The 18,644-nt window shown below is 44.3% G+C and overlaps 6 protein-coding genes across 6 annotated transcripts; 1 reads left to right on the top strand and 5 right to left on the bottom strand.

The window, feature by feature from the left end:
* Positions 1-1,143: 1,143 nt before the first annotated feature.
* Positions 1,144-5,930, bottom strand: BYT42DRAFT_548117 (uncharacterized protein; the record flags this gene model as incomplete). Its single annotated transcript, XM_051565992.1, has 8 exons — positions 1,144-1,897; positions 2,010-2,408; positions 2,501-2,587; positions 2,661-2,838; positions 2,901-3,769; positions 3,848-3,961; positions 4,057-5,584; positions 5,699-5,930. The coding sequence occupies 8 exons, from the start codon at positions 5,928-5,930 to the stop codon at positions 1,144-1,146; spliced, it is 4,161 nt and encodes a 1,386-aa protein (XP_051421260.1).
* Positions 5,931-6,953: 1,023 nt separating this feature from the next.
* Positions 6,954-7,773, bottom strand: BYT42DRAFT_500865 (uncharacterized protein; the record flags this gene model as incomplete). The annotated part of the gene is made up of 4 exons (XM_051564735.1): positions 6,954-7,188; positions 7,251-7,458; positions 7,520-7,604; positions 7,735-7,773. Coding segments are annotated over 4 exons (567 nt in total), but the record flags the coding sequence as incomplete, so codon positions are not given.
* Positions 7,774-8,298: 525 nt separating this feature from the next.
* Positions 8,299-10,223, top strand: BYT42DRAFT_59201 (uncharacterized protein). Its single transcript, XM_051570584.1, has 4 exons — positions 8,299-8,546; positions 8,612-8,839; positions 8,961-9,986; positions 10,092-10,223. The coding sequence occupies exons 1-4, from the start codon at positions 8,459-8,461 to the stop codon at positions 10,121-10,123; spliced, it is 1,374 nt and encodes a 457-aa protein (XP_051421258.1). The 5' UTR covers positions 8,299-8,458; the 3' UTR covers positions 10,124-10,223.
* A 17-nt stretch (positions 10,224-10,240) lies between these two features.
* BYT42DRAFT_579288 (uncharacterized protein) lies at positions 10,241-13,233 on the bottom strand. Its single transcript, XM_051569372.1, has 5 exons — positions 12,548-13,233; positions 12,343-12,478; positions 11,988-12,247; positions 11,866-11,905; positions 10,241-11,742 (listed from the first exon to the last, which is right to left on the bottom strand). Exons 1-5 carry the CDS (start codon positions 13,124-13,126, stop codon positions 10,379-10,381), a joined length of 2,379 nt encoding a protein of 792 aa, XP_051421257.1. The 5' UTR covers positions 13,127-13,233; the 3' UTR covers positions 10,241-10,378.
* Positions 13,234-14,620: 1,387 nt separating this feature from the next.
* BYT42DRAFT_594887 (armadillo-type protein) lies at positions 14,621-16,877 on the bottom strand (the record flags this gene model as incomplete). The annotated part of the gene is made up of 9 exons (XM_051570806.1): positions 14,621-14,854; positions 14,927-15,112; positions 15,177-15,374; positions 15,578-15,691; positions 15,771-16,092; positions 16,162-16,306; positions 16,363-16,453; positions 16,530-16,666; positions 16,823-16,877. The coding sequence occupies 9 exons, from the start codon at positions 16,875-16,877 to the stop codon at positions 14,621-14,623; spliced, it is 1,482 nt and encodes a 493-aa protein (XP_051421256.1).
* A 480-nt stretch (positions 16,878-17,357) lies between these two features.
* On the bottom strand, positions 17,358-18,423 carry BYT42DRAFT_500691 (armadillo-type protein; the record flags this gene model as incomplete). Its single annotated transcript, XM_051564724.1, has 5 exons — positions 17,358-17,760; positions 17,832-17,893; positions 17,969-18,041; positions 18,114-18,214; positions 18,292-18,423. 5 exons carry the CDS (start codon positions 18,421-18,423, stop codon positions 17,358-17,360), a joined length of 771 nt encoding a protein of 256 aa, XP_051421255.1.
* Positions 18,424-18,644: the final 221 nt, after the last annotated feature.

Genomic DNA, 18,644 nt, shown 5'->3' with positions numbered 1-18,644 from the left:
AAAAGAGAGAAAACCAAAGGACAAAGACATACAAAAAAAAGACGGATGCATTAGGACAAGCCACACTTACTCTTCCTTGTTTTCACTTACAAAAAAACTGTCGTCACCACACTGTGGGAGCCGCCACCGCACACCACCAAGGCATGGGCTTTGTTCGTCAGTTATTTAAACTACACAGTAAAAGCACACAAAGCAAGTGAGTGATTCAGCATAACATTCAAAAAAGAAAGGCCACTTGAGCTATTTTGTGGAGGTTCAGTCGTTGATAGCACAGTTGTAGTCATCATGAGTATACGTACAGGATAGTTGATTTGAGCAATGTGGATAAGAATAAGCAATGAAAAATATATCGCGATAGATGTATAGTTTTGCGCAAGAAAAAAGAAAATAGATGTGCGATGAAGAGGAAATAAAATGGGTGGAAGATGCGTCGTCTTTTATAGACATGAAAAAAGAGGCGATCCCTCGTACTGTAGCTGAAAACCTTTAATGTCCAATAATGAAGCAGGAAAAAGACGCTCTCATTGCTTCACTTCATATTTATCCGTTGATAAAGAAGGTGGACTCATCGCATGAAATAGCTGCATGAAGTAGGTCTCTGATAATGTTAGAGAGAAATCTTTATTCTCAAGTGTTCATATATCGGCTGGTCGGATACAGAGGTGCACATAAACTTTGCTACAGACGTAATGCATGGCTCGTTAAACTGTCTTTTTAACTCGTATTATACATTTTATCGAAATAGAAGTCATCCCCATGAAGATGGCCTCTTCTCGTTGATGAACAAAGTCGTCAGTTTCAGCGCATTTGCCCATCAGGATGACGCAGGTATTCTATAAGATCAAATATATATGAGGAGATCCTGCCCTCACTCCCGCCAATAAAAGATCAAGTCATGATTTTCGCTTCCTTGCCATTTATTTTAATATTATTTCTTCATTTCCCGAGAAAAATGAACTAAAAGATGAAAAAGACATTAGGGAAGTCAACAAATTTATCGGGATTACAAAATTTTTTGACAGTGTATATACAGGGAAGTGTAGGTATTGGCAAGCATGCTAAACGTTGGGGAGAAAAGACAACTGTAGATACGATCAACGTAGAACAGCTAAAATATTACCAAAAAAAAAGAAAGAAAAAATGCTACATGTAGGACGACGGTGGACGAGAATGCAAAAGAATAGACCGACTCATCGCTGCAGATAGTGATGAAGAAGAAGAGGGGTTGGAGGGGTTGGATGCATGGTGGGCTGCCGTGGCGACAGCCGGGGGTCTAGCCACAGGTGGAGGTGGCGGCGGCGGCGGCGGGGTGGATGAATTATTGTTGGATTTGGGTGATTGCAAGGGAATCCCGGTCAAGGCAGGTAAGTGAATCACGGGCTGTTTAACGGGAGGCGCATTCTTGGTTCTCGGTCGACCACGGCCTCGGCCCGTTCCGCCCGAAGGTGTAGATTTACGCACTTTTCTTCGTCGATCTTCCTCTTCCGGTTCCTCAAATCCGTACATACTTTTCGCTTTACGCGTTGCCCGAGTTTCCGAAGAATACATTTTCCATTCGTTCAGTAACCCGGTCTTGATGTCGTCCTGTTTCAACCAATCCAGGATTTCCGAGGCCGTCGCACGGTCTTGCGGTCGCGTTTTCAGACACTTTAATAACAATTGACGGCTCAACTCGCCATGCACTTCTCGTTCCAAAGCTCGTTGAATACGATAATCGTCTTCCGCCACGTAACGCAAGCCTTGCAAGTCCGTATCCAAAATGCCACGCCATGGTTCGGTCTCGGCAAACACTTTCCACATCATTACACCAATCGAGTAAATATCTTCAGCCTGCGGATGGATTAGCCATGGTAACACTTGATTATCCGAACGCGTTTTCGGTAATGTCTGAATGGATCTACAAAACAAACAAACACGTGATGCAAAAAAAAAGAGAATGAATAAACAAGATACGATTAAGAACTGATGCCCCTCTCCCCACTGAAATTCTGGCGTGCGAAATGGCTTACCTGTACATGCGATAACCATGATCAGGTTTTCCTTTCACCCAGGGAAGGGTATCACACCACGTATCGAGTTCTTCTTTGGATTCGGGAACCACATCACCATCGTACTCCCAAGCGGCGCGTGGCACATCAACAAACCATTCACGCACATCATGCGCTTCACAAAATACGGCTTTGCCAAAGTCAATGAGATACAAACAGATCTTGGAACTGCCATCCTCTAGCTGGCCATCAATGGTGTTCACCATGATGTTGACTTCGGACAAATCGCGATGAGCCAGACCGGCTTCATGGATCGTTTTCATGCACACCATGATCTGATAGATGATTTCATATTTCTGATACGCTGATAATCGATGATGCGAATGGACGTGTGTATACTGTTTCAACGTCGTTTGGTATCTATTATTTGAAAATGTCAATTAATTTTTTCCTTTTCCATTGTATTGCTTTTTTTTTTTTTTTTTTTTTTTTTTTTGGTATATCAATTTTACCTTTCCATGGAAAGTCCGGCTACATCACCACTGTCGTTAAACAAGACTTCGCGCATTTGGGCCATGTGAGGAAGATTTTTCAGTTTCCTAAGATAGAGAAAAAACTGATAAATATCGAGCACTACGCGCACGTGTCATGTCGTCAACCCAGATCACTTACATGAGGCACGCCACTTCGGTGATACGTTGATACATGGTCATTTGACGGAAAGTCTGCACAACCACGTCTTCCAAAAAGTACACTTGCTTGAAAAACCCTTCGGAATTGGGCGAGCTCCAATTCAAATGACCATATTTTTCATGAATATTCTGAACGTGACAACCTTTGCTAGTGCATACTATAGCCATCATCCACCGATTAATCCACATGCTGCTTTCACACTCCTAGTCCCAAACTTACCATTAAACAGTCTTTTCCATACATCATGCGATATTTCTTGGGGTATGGCTCGCTTGGTTTCGGGACTCGTTTTCTCCAAATGCTCAGATTCCTTTTTCACCACCGGCGCCTCTGCTGTTGTTGTCATTTTTTCCGCGGAAGGACTGGATGATGGCTCGGCGGGACTGGGGAGAGTGACGGCGGTGGTTTTGGCCTGTTTCGACTTTTCCGAGTGCGCGGCGGTGTGGTGAGACTTGGCGTCTTTATCGGGGGTTGTGACTTCGCGTTTCACCAACTGCTTCGTCATGGTGCCTGGTAGATCTTCGGTTTCCGGAAGATTAAGAATAGTACGCACAATGTTTTTGATAAACCGTTTGGTATCATCGAGTTCCTGTCCCGATTTATCCTCCATCACGGTGAATTTGGAGGTGGCAAACATACGTCGGAAATAGTCACGTTCAATGGTGTCATTCACATCAAACACCAAGTGCTCCATCACTTTCAGTGGCCGTAGATGGATCCAGCCTTTGGGCGCAAAGTTGTCCGTGCATACGTTCATTTGATCAATATCAAAAAGTTCGCTCGCAGGATACGCCAGAATCATGTCTGTCTCGATCTGAAATTTTTTGGACCGAGATCGATTCGCTTTCGTATTGTAAAAGATCGCCAATACGCCTTGCGCTCTCACTTGACGCAGCAGCGTTCGATTCTTCGCAATGTAGAATCGAGGCACAGGGGAATGGTTGCCTGTAGGTGATTCTTTCATCTTCTCCACTGCCTGAAAAAAGGGGCCGTTGAGTTGAAGGTATAGTTGCTTTTCGTGCGTTAATCCTTTCGGTTTTCGCGCCTTGGGTTCAAAAGGTGATATTGCGCAAATCGCATACACCGTACTAATAAGAATATATCCGATTAATAAGGGACCCATTCCCATCGTCTACTTGCAACTTGGAGAGAGTCATCTTTCATACCTTTGCTTTGAAAACACTTGGCGCATGGGGGGATAGGTGAAATCAGATTCTTCGGGCAAGGCCAAGGACGTGTCAAATCGAAAATCACTAGAGGAACCAGAAAATTGAGGTTTACTAAATAGTAAGGATATCAGTTCGTTACTAATGCCACATCTGCAAGAGACCACAAAAAGTCAGAGATGGGGAGGAGAAAAATGCGGGGACTTTACCGTATTTGTTTCTTTAGATCCATGACAATCTTGTAAAACAGCGCTTCCAGGTTTTCGGCATGCTTCGGGATGGTGCCTGCATTGCGGTGAAACGCTTTGGCATTCTTCCATACCAGCTGCATATCGTGCTCAAATTTCGCAAAATGGGTGTATTTGCCCTTCCACACATTTTGTTCAATGGTCCACAAATCCATAGGATGGGTAACCTCCTGATGATACACAATCGCGGTTTCCGGTACAGGTTGAATAAAGGGCCAGCAATCGGGGGTGGATAAAAGCATATTGATAATAAATCGGTATAGTCGCAGAAAAAGCCGCGTCACGTTGGTCGGTGGATCGTACTTAACAAATGACAGATCCACGGTGTTGTAAGGGTTGGCATTCGAATCCGCCAAAGAAGATGTAACTTGTTGCTTCGGTGCTTCCTCTTCTTCCTTTGAGGCGGAGGACTGTCGAATGGATGGAATGGTATGAATGACAATGTTCTTGCTTCGAAGTCCTTCCACGATCATTCGCTGGAGTGCGACCAGATCGCCATTCGAGATTTGTGATCCCAGGGTTTGCGATACATCCTTATCCCCCGAGGTACCCAATATCATGGCCGTAATTACTTGCATTGCCGCCGCCGGCAATACCTGCTCGGAATCGGTTGCATCCGGTTCCCCTATTGTCACCACAGGCAATTCCTCGATTGGCATCTGCACACCCAGGGTCCGTAAAGTAGCGACCGTTAATCGTCGCAGATTGTTGACATCCAGTGTTGGTTTCATGGGTTCTTTGGACTCTTCAAATAACAATGGATTGACGGCGTACATTTGACTAGGTGAGCTGGCAGAGGGCGATGACGACCCTTTGGATAAATGGACACGTAGTTGAGGTCTCTGTACGACAGATTTGGACTGGGATGCGTTGTTGTGAGTCAGCGAGCGACTGGGTTTGGCTGATGCCGATGGTTGTGACGACCTTTGTGATGACGATGAAATGACTGGAACCGAATAGGACGATGGGGTGGTGGACATGGACTCAATAGGTGTGCCAGGATAGATAGGTAATGCGACGGGTGCCTTGGTTCGATTCGTGTAAGCATGCTGGGAAGATAGCGAAGGATAAGATGAAGCGGTGGTCACCGGGATCGCCGTCGCCGTGGTAGCCGGGACTTTGGAAGCGGGTGGTATGGATGAAAAGAGTAATGAATCCGTTGTTATGTCAGGTGAGGTTGCCGTGGTGCCGATATCCATGGGTGACGATTCATTGAACGCTTTCAAAAGTTCATACGGATCGAATTCGGCGGAATTCTCGTTGATATCTTGGTGGACAAGTCGTTGTTGTTTTGACCTTGATGGATCCTGCTGGTCTATGGGTGTACGTGACCGTTTCCGAGACGGGACATTGTCTGTGTAGGACCGCACCCGATGAATATCGGCGGCGGGATCCATGGAAGCATTGTAACCGAACGTGTCGTTCAAAGCAGGTGTGGAGGATGCATTAATGGTATTGTGAGAAGGAGAAGGTTTGATATCATGACAATCTATAGTAACATACCACCACACACCAAGGGATAAACAGGTTAATAAAAAAGAATTGCACAAAAAGTCCAAGCGGTCCACCCCGCTGAAGACAAGTTAACAGAAAAAAGGCGAACCTTGTTGTATGGCTAGACTTTGACGAAACAGTTTATCCACTTCCTGATGAAAGTCGTCGTCGGACATGTCGTTGGCGTCGGCATTGAAGTGAAACTCCTGGGGTCTTGTACTTTGGTCGTCTTCAGTCAAGCCTAGTGATTCTAGAGCTTGAAGTTTCCAAAAGAGCTGTACGTTATCAACTGCGGTTCCAACACCTGAATCATTGTTGTCCCGCAATGTCCAGTTCTCCATCGCAACCTGATGAGTGCGTTTGATCTCCTGTGGATGAGCGTTTTGGGCTTTTTAGGGTGTTGCACAGAGACGAAGACGACAAAAATATGGTGGGGTTGTCTAAAAGGAGTATGTGCAGCAAATAAGGATATCCGTTAGTCTTGTTTACAATAAAACTCAACGTTATTGTTCAACACCCGTTTACCTCTAAGCAGGTCTGTTTTTCTTCTCTCTCTTCTTTTTGAAGTAGCACTTGCTGAGGTATCGTTCTTTTGCCTTTTTTTTTTTTTCCTAAACGCAACGAAGCACACCGGGGCTCTCTTTCGTTCTAAAACCTTCCACCTGCTTTTCGAATACAAGTCAGCTGCGAATTTTTTTTTCTCTTGCGTATTTTGACTGCTCCAAGTTCTTTTTTTTTTCCCAGCAATTTTTTTCTTTTCCAGCTGTGTCCCAAATCCGACATTTAGTAGCTCCCAAGTGACGCAATCAGTTTGTCGGAAATTGAAACGACGCTCCGCCACTTTTTTTCATGCTTTTTGTGTTATCCACTCATATTCTCTGTCCTGCAGCAAACACCTGGTCAAAAGCCTTCCAAAACACACACTTCATTCGACTGATCCAGACTCACATTGAATATAGAATAAGTAAATGTGAATATAGTGAAAACAACACGGAATTGTTGTATGGAGCTTACATTCATGTAAACATTTTGCAATATGTGGCGAGATGGCAAAAGTCAACAAAAAGTACAAGTAAAAATTGACAGGATTTTTATTTTTTTTATTTTTTCTCTTTTGAACCTAACGATCTGATAAGAGGAAAAAATAATAACAAACACTCTTGAATGAGACTGTCAAAATGCAATTTGACAGTTTGCTGACCCAGTCAATATCATATCCATTCTCCATCTTTTTTTATATGCAGCGAAACACGGATAATCGATCGATTCTATTATCATCTTTTTTGTTTTGAGTTGGCATTTAATCATAGTTCTCGTTCACGTCTACTTTTTTGGCATGAACGGATACGGGATGGGTGGCTGCTTTACTGATGCGTGGAAGGAGAAGGGTTTGGCTTGGATTGACACAGAATGGATTTAACGGTGGAGTAAGCTTTCGATACTGCCGGTGGGACTTTGGAATGCGCGGTCGGAGGCAGCAAGAACGCATCCACGCGCGTATAAATACCCGTTAATGTCTTGCGCATCTGTGGTGACATGTAATACCGCATACGCAAGAAGTGAAGGTAAAATAAAATAGAAAACACCGTGGAACGAAGTCTAATCATCCTCACCCGTAAATTATCAAGCATAAACACGCAATCGCCGTCCAATCCACTTACACAAATAGACCCAGTAACAGTCGGGCAAATACACCAAACACTTCGACCTTGCTCACGTAATCCATGGCTTGATTTCGAAAACGGCTCGTCACCGATTTAAGCTGCTCCTGAAGCTGCGTGTTCTGAGGTGCAAAAGCAGGCAGTAACACCGTTCGCGTGTAATCGGCCGTGTGAAAAACAGCATAAATAGCGAATGGCAAAAGGGAAACTAGATGATCCCAAAAGATTGAATAACGCGCGTTCGTTTCCTGGTCACCTTGCCAACTTACTTGATACGCGTCTTGAAACCAGGAAATAAACAGCCAATGAACAATATTGGAAATTCTCATCCAGCAGAATTCGTTTCACGAAAGGCTCATGGGCTTTGCTCGGCTGAATATAAAAGAGCAAAAAAAAAAAAAAAAAGAAGAAAAAAAAAGAATGGCGCAGGATACCCGATTTATTAAGGCAAATCCATCCAAAAATAACGGAAACAGAAACTTACCTTATAGGCATGATATAAAATGATGGAATAAGAAAGGATAGCCGCAACATAAGCTAATCGGTAGAAAAAGGTGCACCGATGCAATACAATGACCGAAAGGTAGTAAAAGAGCGTGCATAGGAGGACGGTTGCGTGGCCCACAAACCAAGCAAACCGAAGATCCTTTAAAAAATGATACAGTTCAGCCAATTGTCCCGAGTCTTGGTGATAGTTTTACCCAAGCTGATCAGTCGTTTACCTTGAAATTAAACGGAGCTGACTTGGACTGATTGTCAGATGGCATACTTTCCTATACCAGAAACGGGGAAACAGAAACAGAAAGGATGGACCCGAGGGGTTTCTCTGTACTTCATTCCTGTATCACCGCTGTCTGATTGGCCAAGAAATAAAGAACCGCAAAAACGATGCATGCATCTTAATTTTCAGATTACCACGGATGCCGATTTTTTGGTACTCTTAAGATGGATGTAGCTATGCTTTTCCGTTAATGACTATGTCTTAATGTAACGACTAGACTCATTGTTTTGCAAGGGAGCATGGCTGAGCATGGACGGACGTGGAGCCCAAAATTGGGGGGACCCCGAGATGAAAAATCTGCAAGTCACGTTATTCCCAACCCCGAGCAACCACAGCACGAGATTCCCAAATCGGGTCTTCTTTCTTCTTGGCTTTTTCTTTTCCTTTTTCTTTTTGGCTTCTTTCGTCATCCACAGATTGTATAAAGATGGATTCTGGTCTATTGTCCCAGATTCAGCAAGGAAAAAAGCTGAAAAAAGCCGTGACGAACGATCGTTCCGCGCCATTGATATCAGGTAAATGACTTCATCCCGCTTGGACGTTGACGTCAAAAGACGTCTCACCAGTCATGATGCTTTAGCACCAAAAAACAGTGCCCCATCCGCGGGCGGAATGGCTCGACCGCCTATTCCGGGTATGGGTGGCCCTTCTTCAACTGGAGGGTCGACAACAGGACCAACTGGAGGGCCGAGTTCGGGAGGGCTAGGCGGCGGAGCACCACAACTGGGAGGATTGTTTGCAGGCGGCATGCCAACATTGAAAAAAACGCGAGGAGCCGCTGTGGATACCGGCCGACAAGCACCATCAGGTAATTTGAAAGCTTGATTGGAACTTGGGGAGGACGAAAAGGAATATCAATGATGTGTATTCACCATTTTTTTTTTTTTTTTTTTTTTTTTTTTTTTTTTTTTTGGTATTGTGTTAATTAGCACCTGCTGCTCCATCGATACCGTCCGCCCCTTCAGGTGGATTATCTCGACCACCCGTTTTCAATAAGCCGTCCTCTCATGGTGGAGGTCATCAAACATTACCAAGATCCTTCAAAGCCCCTCCACCCGTTCCAGGACGTATGACCCCATCAGCTCCATCGGCAGGCGCACCACCTGCTGCACCTCCACCTCCACCACCGCCTCCAGCTCCACCGGCGCCTTCGACAGGAGGTGCACCGCCACCACCTCCACCACCTCCACCACCTCCACCACCAGCTCCATCAGCACCTGTACCTTCAGGCATTTCACCAGCGATTAAATCAACTTTGGTTCCTTCTTTACCTGGACGGTCTCGCTCCAACAGTTCACCTCAACGACCTGTACCACCTCCGCCTGTGAGGGCTGTACCTACATCACCGGCTAGTCCTGCACGACAGCCACCCAGTATTCCGTCCATGCCGGGACGTTCGAGCCCATCACACGTTGTGCCTCCTACGCCACCATCCATGCATGCCAATAAAACCAATAAATTGGCCGTTCCACCGCCTTTACCACCAGGTAGACCGCGATCTGCGTCGGCTGCAGGATCTCCGGCATCTCCGGCAGCATCCGGACCATCATCATCACCACCTCCACCACCGCCGCCGCCACCACCACCACCTATGCCGGGAATGACGCCTAGTCCTTCTCATCGTGCCCCTGCTGCTCCTACTCCACCGAGAGCAGGATTAGCCACACCTCCAAGATCACCTTTGCCACCAGCACCTCGACGAGCTAATCTACCACCTCCACCACCTCCTCCACAGCTATCCTCTAGATCGCCGACGTTGCGAGCAACACCCCCCGTCAGTGGGTTCCGACAAGGCATGAACCATACTGACACCAATACATCCGTGAAAGCAGAACCGCCGCGTACCGAAGGAGGAGGTCGTTACACATTCCGATCTATGTCTGAACTACCATCCCCGCGATCCTATCGATCTCACATAAAGCGAATCTATCCCAGTGGTGAAACTAAAGGCAACGGTAAGATTTCAATCTAAAAAAAAAAAAAAAAAAAAAAAAAAAACTTCTTGACATGATGGATAAAAAAAGTAAAAGGAATCTCATGAAAATGATTTTTTTATACAGCTTTCCCATTGAACCTGGCAAGTCTTCGTTAAACGGATATTTCATCATAGTTTCCCTCTTTTGTTTTAGAAAAAAGCTGCAACAATCCAATATAGAGCATGGAATGGTATCAGGACAATTGTAATTTTTTTTCAACAAATCATGATCAAAAGGTGGAATGTCATTTGTTTTATTGAATGGTAATTTGCGTGTGATGTGAAAGAACGAAAACGGGCGATAAAAGCAAAAGAAGAAAAAAAATGAATGAGTTAGAGAAAAAAAATTACTGCAGCTACGAAATCAATGTTTTAAATAGTGAGATGAAGATCGCTCATAGTGTCTTGAAGAAAATGTTTGGTGTCTTGGCCAATGGCAGGGCACTGACTGATGTTCAGATACCGTAAATGTTTAGCATCCAAGATGAAAGAGAGTAGAGCATCTGTGATGCGTACACACCCTCGAATATTCAATTCGGTCAATGTGTCTTTGCGTCGATCAAACAGCGTGTGCACGGACGCATCCGATACAGCTGCACCGCAGAAACTGGCGTCCAACACTTCGAGCCATTGTAGTTTCGCCACTTCCTCAATGGCAGTATCACTGAGCGCACAACAGAAACTGATGGATAATCGTCGTAGATTAGGCGCAGCCGCAACAAGGTTAGCAATCGCTTCGTCGGTGAGAAAACTGCAATCGGTCAAGACTATTTCTTCCAGCGCAGGAAACACGGTAATATTCCATGAGCGAAAACCTTCGTCGGTGATCTTGGTACATCGTTGGAGGTTGAGGCTTCGTAGGGTGGTATTTGAAAACTCGACCAAAGCCCCCATGGTTAAATCCGTCAGATTCTTGCAGTAAGATAGCGTCAAATCTATCAATCCTCCAAATCGTCGCTCCGCCTTTTTTTCCAGCCACGTCAATAACCCATGATTGGTGATCTTTCGACAGTTGGACAAATCCAGTTTCGTCAGCAAGGGACAACTGGCGGCCAGCAAGGTTAAGCTTTGATCCGTCAGTAGCCAGCATGAATTAAGATCCAGTGACTGCAAATTCGAGGCATGAGCCACCAACGTGGCCAAGCCTGTGTCACTCAGATGAAAACATTGCCCCAGTGACAGTTCCGTAAACTGATCCTTGAACAGATGCGCCATTTCTACCACGCTATCGTCGGTGACTTTTCGGTTGAATGGGGCAAGATCGACCACCGAGAATACATTGATCCGTTCAGGAAGTCGTCGAAGATTACGCGATGCTTTCAATAATTGCAAAACGCTCCGTAAATCCAAATGTCTCACAATGCGTATTAAACAATCATCGCTGAGGCCCATGAAAGGTTCTTTTTGTCCACTTGGTGGAAATTCTTCTTGAGTCATGTCCATCGTGTCCATGGCGACACCGGAGGGACGCGATTTTGGCGATCCTTTGGGAGACAACTGATCGACAGGTGACACGGTAATGCGAGATTTATTGGCCACCGCCAACAATTGTGGATCCGCCCACACCGCCACGCTAGCCCGTCGTTTCCGATTTTCTTTATCGCGCAAAACATTGGTGGCGGTCGGAAGCAAGGTTGGATCAATGTCACTGGTCGTACTGCATACCGAGCTTGCTTGAATTGGTACGAGAGGGGCACCATACGTTTGTTCTTGAACCGGGACAAACTCCGATCCCTCTAGAAAAAGAAAAAAGAAAATAGAATGAGCATCCGGTTGGGAAAATAAGGTTTTGACTAAATAAGACGAAAAAAAGGAAGGAGTGGAGAAAACAAGGGTCAAAAATAATCGTAACGACGTACCAGTGACTGTATCTACATCGTTCTCTGCATGAGACTGAACCTACAATCACCCATTCTGCATTAGACAGGCCAAAACAGGATAACGCTGTGTAACGATCACACGACCACGGGCAATCTTTTACCTTTTCCTCCAAATCTTTGAGTGTGTCTTGTGCCAGTGCTTCAAAATGATGTAATAGATCCGGATAACGGTAACATACTTTGAGGAAGTCTTCTCGTTTCAATACATAGACTTCCACGGATGTGATGGCGTTCACGGTCGCCGTACGTGGCACATTCAGTAAGATGCCAATTTCACCAAAATAGTCCCCCGGACCCAACCGTGCAATGCATGTCTTGCGTCCAGATTGATCGCTCATCCATGTCGTCACTTCCACCGTACCTAAAATTTGTTGAAACCTATCAGTAATCCATTGTCATGCAAAACAATCACCACCACCATCCACTGGTGCAAGACGCTAGTGTTTTCTTCTTTACCGGTAATAATGAAGTATAATTCGGTGCCTTGATCGCCTTTGCGAATAATCATGGATCGAGGAATGTAGCAACGGGGTTCCACCATTAAAGAAATAGCATGCAAAAAGTCCTCGGGGCAGTCTTTAAAATATGATATCTTTTTTTTCCATGACAACATTAATGAGTTTGATCTGTGATACGGTTGTTAAAAGTAATTCGTTCTTACCTTTTGCAAGTGATCTCTTGCACCAGTGGCGTGAAAAGCTTCGACATTACATTCGGCGCTGGGTCGACGAATGGTGGGCCCTCTTGGCGAGATGGTTAAACTTTTGTTGAGCATGGCGAGACGTTCTTCGGCTTCAAAACGCAGCACTTTTTCGACGTCTGGATAGTGAGGTAGAATGGAAGCGACTTCTTCAGCCGTGAGTGCGGCGACGGTACATTTCTCACGAGCAATCACGGTCGCTGTGCGCGGCATGGAAAAGAGAATGCCGATTTCACCAAAGCATGAGCCTTTTGGCAGTGTGGCATAGATACGTTCAAAGTCGGCTGAACACACGTCGACCGATCCCCTAAGCAGGAAGAACATGGCTTTGGCCTGTTCTCCTTCTTTGATAATGACATCGTGCAAACCATAGGTTCGTAAATGCAAGCTGCATGCTAAATGTTCAAGAAAGCTGTCGTTATTGGTACGTTGGAATAAAGAGTGTTGTTTGAGGTTTGCGAGTAATTCTGAGGGAATGGACTGGTTATCCGTAGGTAGCGTGGCTGACCACTGCGTAGTTGAGGGTTGCACGTCAATCATTTAAGAAAAGAAAATAAGGCGATGATTATTTTTCTTTGATTGTTCAATGCGAGCGCATATAAAAGGAAAGGAAGGAAAAGAAAAAGCGAAAAATAAGTGGATCCCCATGCCAATGTGAAACAATATGTATTCAAGGGAAAAACCGAATCGCTCCATTTTTGTATTTTAGGGTCAACGAACCACAATGCGCAAAAACGACGTCATGTGCTTTTTGCGGAGAGTAGACAATAGCATGCTTCCTATTCACAAAAAATTAGCCTTTTTTTCGAAAGCCCATCATTCTGGTATCGCTTTAAGTAATGGTAATACCACATTTCGTCCAGTGTCATGCTTATTGATAGGAGAAACACTTGAAATGGGGTTTTTTTAAATTTAAAAAAATTGACGTTTCAACGATGTAACGGTAGTTCATACTCCGCGCGATAAAATAAAGTTGCATAATGATGCTATTTGGCTGGGCCTTTTGTCACACTCACATGAGAAACCCTGTTAACTGTTGTCAACTGCAAACACATTGTGATGGCGCCAGCTGCCTCCATGGCATCTCACTATACGCCAGATGACTGTATAAACGATCTTTCGGTCCGATTCCGCATGAATTTTCGGTCTGCTGACTTGATATTCCTTTGAAAGGCAGCCAATTTTTTCTTGCACTAGTTTGCCAGCTTCCGACAATTGACAATCGTATCGATGAAGCACCAAATTAACAGTAGTCAATCTGCAATTTGATCCTAGCGTTATTAGGTGTGCTGCTGCAAATCACATGTTAACTGGGTGATTTAACCCTTTGAAATTGAATCCAAACCATTATGAGTCGCAAAATTTTCTATGACTGCGCGACAATTCCCATTGAAGGATAATGTACAGGGTCGGTGTTTTCGTTTTTTATGGATCACTTGCAAGATTTTTTCTGATAGGTAATTACTATTTCAATGATGTGGCGCTATCTATAATGTTAACTGTTTGTTGACTTGCTCTAGAATAGTGGGATCCACGCTGTTGATATATTGCTGGTATCCGCTGTCCGTCTGACAATCTGTCAATGTTTGTCGAATGATGGAGAGCATATCCGCCGTTAGCACCGGATCACGGTTTTGAAGCTTATGTAAAAGAATCAAGAATAAATATATAAGAAAAAAAAATCAGTATATAAACCAAACCAAGTAAAATAATTTTTTGTTGATTTACCTCTTGTTTTCTCGCTTTTTCGGGCGATTCATCCATTTGTGCCAAATCCGTCTCCAAATCAATATCAGCGAAAGCAAGGCTGTTATCATTTTTCATGATTATTCTTTGTTCAGTTTTTAACCATTTTGCCGACCATCCATGCATCCCACTTACTCATCCTCTGTTGCTTCTGTAATTTCGATAATAACGTCACTCCAGATGGCCATGATGTGCGGTAAGCGAGCCATCACGCTGAGATTCTTGGTCATCAGCATGCTGGTAAATCCCATGCAAGTCAACTTCCTTGTTCGAGAATTACTGATATTGTCAAACTAAATGAGAAAGATAAAAGATAAGCCTTTTGTGAATGGCTCCTCCGCGACTGTGATGACGATAACGCACCTTATCCATCCATTTATCCAGGACATCGCCAAAGAAATCAGCCGCTGTAGGATCGAGTTGTTGTCCAGCGGCGGTGATAAATTGGATCACAAAATTAGCATCGTGAATAGCCAACCGTGCAAACAGAGACATGTAGGTCACCAATGCGTAAGCATACATCTAATAAACATACAAGATTTTCGTGCATCGTTATTAAATGTGAACCGACATGGCAAAGCTGGCCTTTCTTACCTGTCCCTGCAGAAATGTTTGCAACACATTGCCCAATACACCTGATTGTACCAAGCCATCTGCGGCGGATTTCAATGGCGTGACTTTGATAAAGAGATCAATGATGTGCGCAACACTGGAAGCCACTTCCTCACGAGAATTCATCACGTAGTATCCCAAGCGCGAAAGTAACGCAGATCCACATTGCTATCATCCACATTGAGCTCAATACACTGAAGAAACGGACGGATTTCTCCTTTTCCACACTTACTTGAACAGCTAATTGATGATTCAATAAAAGATAGCTCTCGATGATTTTAAATATTTTGCGCAAGTTTTCTGTATCGTAATCCATCAAATCAATGGCGACAGGAAATAGCAAGAATAGCTGGGTGTTGCCGTTGGGTGCGCATTGCAACAATGTCCACCACAGATCAAGCGCATCTTCCAGTAGATAAACATGCGCTGGCTAATAATTGCTCGGTCTCAAAAAACATGTACACCATATCAAATAAAATTCGAGTTACCTTTGTACGATCCACTGCGTATTGGATCATTGTAATAAAACAATCGAACAACTGAACAGCTTGATCTTCGAGAATCTGCCAAAAGAAAGAAAAAAAAAAAGAAATCAGCCTGAATCATTATAAACGAATAAGGTGCAGAACATACAGCAGAGATCTTTGTAAACGTGACAATAAGCGCTTGCTGGAAGAGAGGCTCACTTTGGCCGCGATCCCACAAGGGCATCAGCAATTGGATGATTTTCGAAGCGTAAGGAATTGTCTGTGAGGATTGTTATATCGATGAGATTTTGTCCTGTGACGCAAACCTATAACAAAGAGAAAAAGCGGTTTTAGCTCACCTCACGGCCGGTACGATCCATGACGGTATTGAGATCGGAAACAAGTTTCATCACAGTGTCCGATTCTTCCACCACGGCTAAAAGACGGAGTAATCCATCCATGACACGGTCCAAATACGGTAACAAAAGGCTAATGTCAAAGTCCCAATCGTCGATGGCCATCTTTAAGCTGTGTGCCGATGTGATGCGCACAACAAGATCTTCTTCCTCTCCCATCATTTGCAAAAGAGCCTCGTATATAGCCACTCGACCATCAGCACTGATGCCTTCCGTGACCCATTTGCCCAATACCCACGCAATTCTTCGACGAAGGATCTTGAAACTAATGATATATGATTGTGTTGTCAAAATTTTGCTGCCATGCATTTAAGTCGATTCTTCGGGGACTTACGTCGGATCTTTGTTCATAACTTCTGGAATTAATCGGTTCATGACAAAGTTTTCAAAGTCCAGACGACCGTACAGTGATTGCACACCGAGACCGATGGCTGCATACACACCGTCTTTCAAAAGCAGGGCATGATAATCATTGACAGCTACAAAAAGCGGAAAATCAGTATCCAGTTGACATGTGCATCAGTGTCCCACTTACTGGCCACTTTTTCTACCAGATTCAAAATGATAGGGCACAACTGCTCTCGGTTTTGTGAAAGCAAGCAGAGGAAGGTGGCTTCTGCGCAAGGCTTTTGGGAAAGAAAAAACCATCATTTAATCCAAATAACTCGCAGCAACAACTCTTTTTCTTTGGCCACGACTTACGCGCAATTCGAATTCCCAGTTTTCGGCGTCGACAGAATGGACCCATGCTTCAGGATCGTCTTCCCATTTTTCAAAATCATCGGGCGTCAATAGCATATAGTTGGAGATGAGCACTTCCGCACAAGCATTCACAAAGTCTGTGGTCAAAAACTGGGAGTGAATGATTCGACCTGCTTCAATAGCAGAAGCTTTCTCCTCGTCCGTCGCTGTTAGATCATCTGCGGCATCATGAAGAAAAGTCGACTTATTAACTTTCCATTTATACTATAGTACCCTATCTCAACTGTACATACCAGTGGTGGTAGATGTGTAAGCTGGATTCTTGATCGTGCCTTTGAGTAATAGCATGGCTTGCAATAGAATGGGTTGGAATAAATGGAATTGATCCGATTGTTCTAGAATCATTCTTTTTTAAGCAATCATGATACGGCTAATTCCAACCATTCATGTTCTCTTACTGTTTCTGTACTGTTCCAACATTTGATTTCCTTGATGCGCAATGCACTGCCAATAATAACGGATGACTTCAAGCCAGGCCGGGCACAAGGCAGCTGATACAGGATGATATTTCTGCAGGGCGAGATACATGGTACCGTAATCTTCGATCAAACTCGTCAACGCTTCGTTCAACGGATGCTTGGTTGAGGTTTGGTTGATTGTGAAGACTAGGTGACCGGAAAAAGTTGAATGAATGTAATCGATCAATGGCATCGTATGCTGTAGTGGATGAAAACTTACGGCATTCCATGTACTTTTGCAAATGTTGAAGACTGATGCCAATAAAAGTCTGTGGCGAACCAAAAAAAAAAAAAAAAGGTGTCAGTGACTTTATGATAATGCATGCTTTTTTTTTACGAGGGTTACCTTTGTCTCTTCGTACTGATGCACGTCCTTGATGCCACTGACCATAAGAATACGCATACACTTGACACACATCGATGTGATATTCAATTCACCAACTGTGCCATCTTGCTGTGCAGCGCTCAGGTTGGATAAGTGGGAGAAATTACGGTTACTGTAGGTCATGTAGGCACCAGCGACGGTTTGAAATGTCCGAGGAGCGATCTCGGCAAACTGTCGTCTTCCTGTCGAAAGAATGCGACCACTCAGTTCATAAAGTACTTCGTACAGCATCGTCAGGGCGCGATCGTGAATTAATCGACCAGCGCCTTCGTTGGTCGTAAGGTCCGTCGTCTCGATGACTTGCATCAACGTCGGTAGAAGCTCGGGCCTACAGTGGAACGAAAACTCAATACCAAAAAAAAGGGTCTATAATCCGTTCACAAGTCGAATAAATTTTACCATTCTCTTGGATAATCGAGACGAGCAATACGTGCAGCGATGAGCGCGTTTTGCCAAGTCAACTGGAAATTCAAAGTAACAGCCCAGATCAGCACACTATGTCATCCTGTCTCTCTCTCTTATGAAATACGGTCTACCTTGGTACTCGGTTCATCAAAAAAATTGAGCAATCGTTGACGAATATTGGCCTTTTCAGCTGGATTGATAGGACTGTGTCAAAGGAGTACTCGCATCGTTAGTGGGGGAGAAAGTTGTCAAAAACATGAGTGGGTTCTTCATTACTTTTTGGCTGTTTTTCTCCAAAAGCGATTAATTCCATTCTTTAAATAAATGCCACCGAGGAAACGAACATCGTGGTCGACGGATCGATCATAAAAGATATCCTAGGAAAATATCACAGTTGACAATTGGCACGGCCAAAACTACTGCGTACTTGATGCGTGGACAGGTGGATTTTTACCTGTAGTGTGGCGAAGAAACTAGGCTCATTCTCCCATTGAATCAGTAATTCTTCTGCTTGCCGCATCCGGGCAAAATCTTGGGACGCTGCTTCATGAAGAACGTGGAGCAGCTGCGAACGTGGATCCGACATGATTGAACTGGGAATTCAAACTGTATCGCTTCTTCCAACAAGTTATACTTTTTGTGTTGGAGCGGTCACAAAGCTGTCGACCTCTTTCGGCTGAGTTTTTTTCGTGGAGGGGTTGTCCGGAGTCAGTTCCGCATACATTCATTTGAAATAAAAGTCGCTCGTTCTTGAAAAGTGGGGTCTCTCTTTTGTTTTTTATCTGTGATAGTTTTAAATTATGTTAT

The sequence above is a fragment of the Radiomyces spectabilis genome, assembly GCF_025331425.1.
Source record: "Radiomyces spectabilis strain NRRL 2753 chromosome Unknown BYT42scaffold_10, whole genome shotgun sequence".
Lineage (NCBI taxonomy): Eukaryota > Fungi > Mucoromycota > Mucoromycetes > Mucorales > Radiomycetaceae > Radiomyces > Radiomyces spectabilis.
The sequence above is the reverse complement of the archived record's forward strand: the minus strand, read 5'-3'. Positions and strand labels throughout refer to the sequence as shown.

Coding starts and splice junctions, on each gene's coding strand:
- BYT42DRAFT_59201 (XM_051570584.1), top strand. CDS start 8,459: ATGGATTCTGGTCTATTGTCCCAGATTCAGCAAGGAAAAAAGCTGAAA. Junction 8,547..8,611: donor TTCCGCGCCATTGATATCAG/GTAAATGACTTC, acceptor ATGATGCTTTAG/CACCAAAAAACAGTGCCCCA. Junction 8,840..8,960: donor CGGCCGACAAGCACCATCAG/GTAATTTGAAAG, acceptor TGTGTTAATTAG/CACCTGCTGCTCCATCGATA.
- BYT42DRAFT_579288 (XM_051569372.1), bottom strand. CDS start 13,126: ATGATTGACGTGCAACCCTCAACTACGCAGTGGTCAGCCACGCTACCT. Junction 12,479..12,547: donor CAAGAGATCACTTGCAAAAG/GTAAGAACGAAT, acceptor TGGAAAAAAAAG/ATATCATATTTTAAAGACTG. Junction 11,906..11,987: donor TCAAAGATTTGGAGGAAAAG/GTAAAAGATTGC, acceptor GGGTGATTGTAG/GTTCAGTCTCATGCAGAGAA.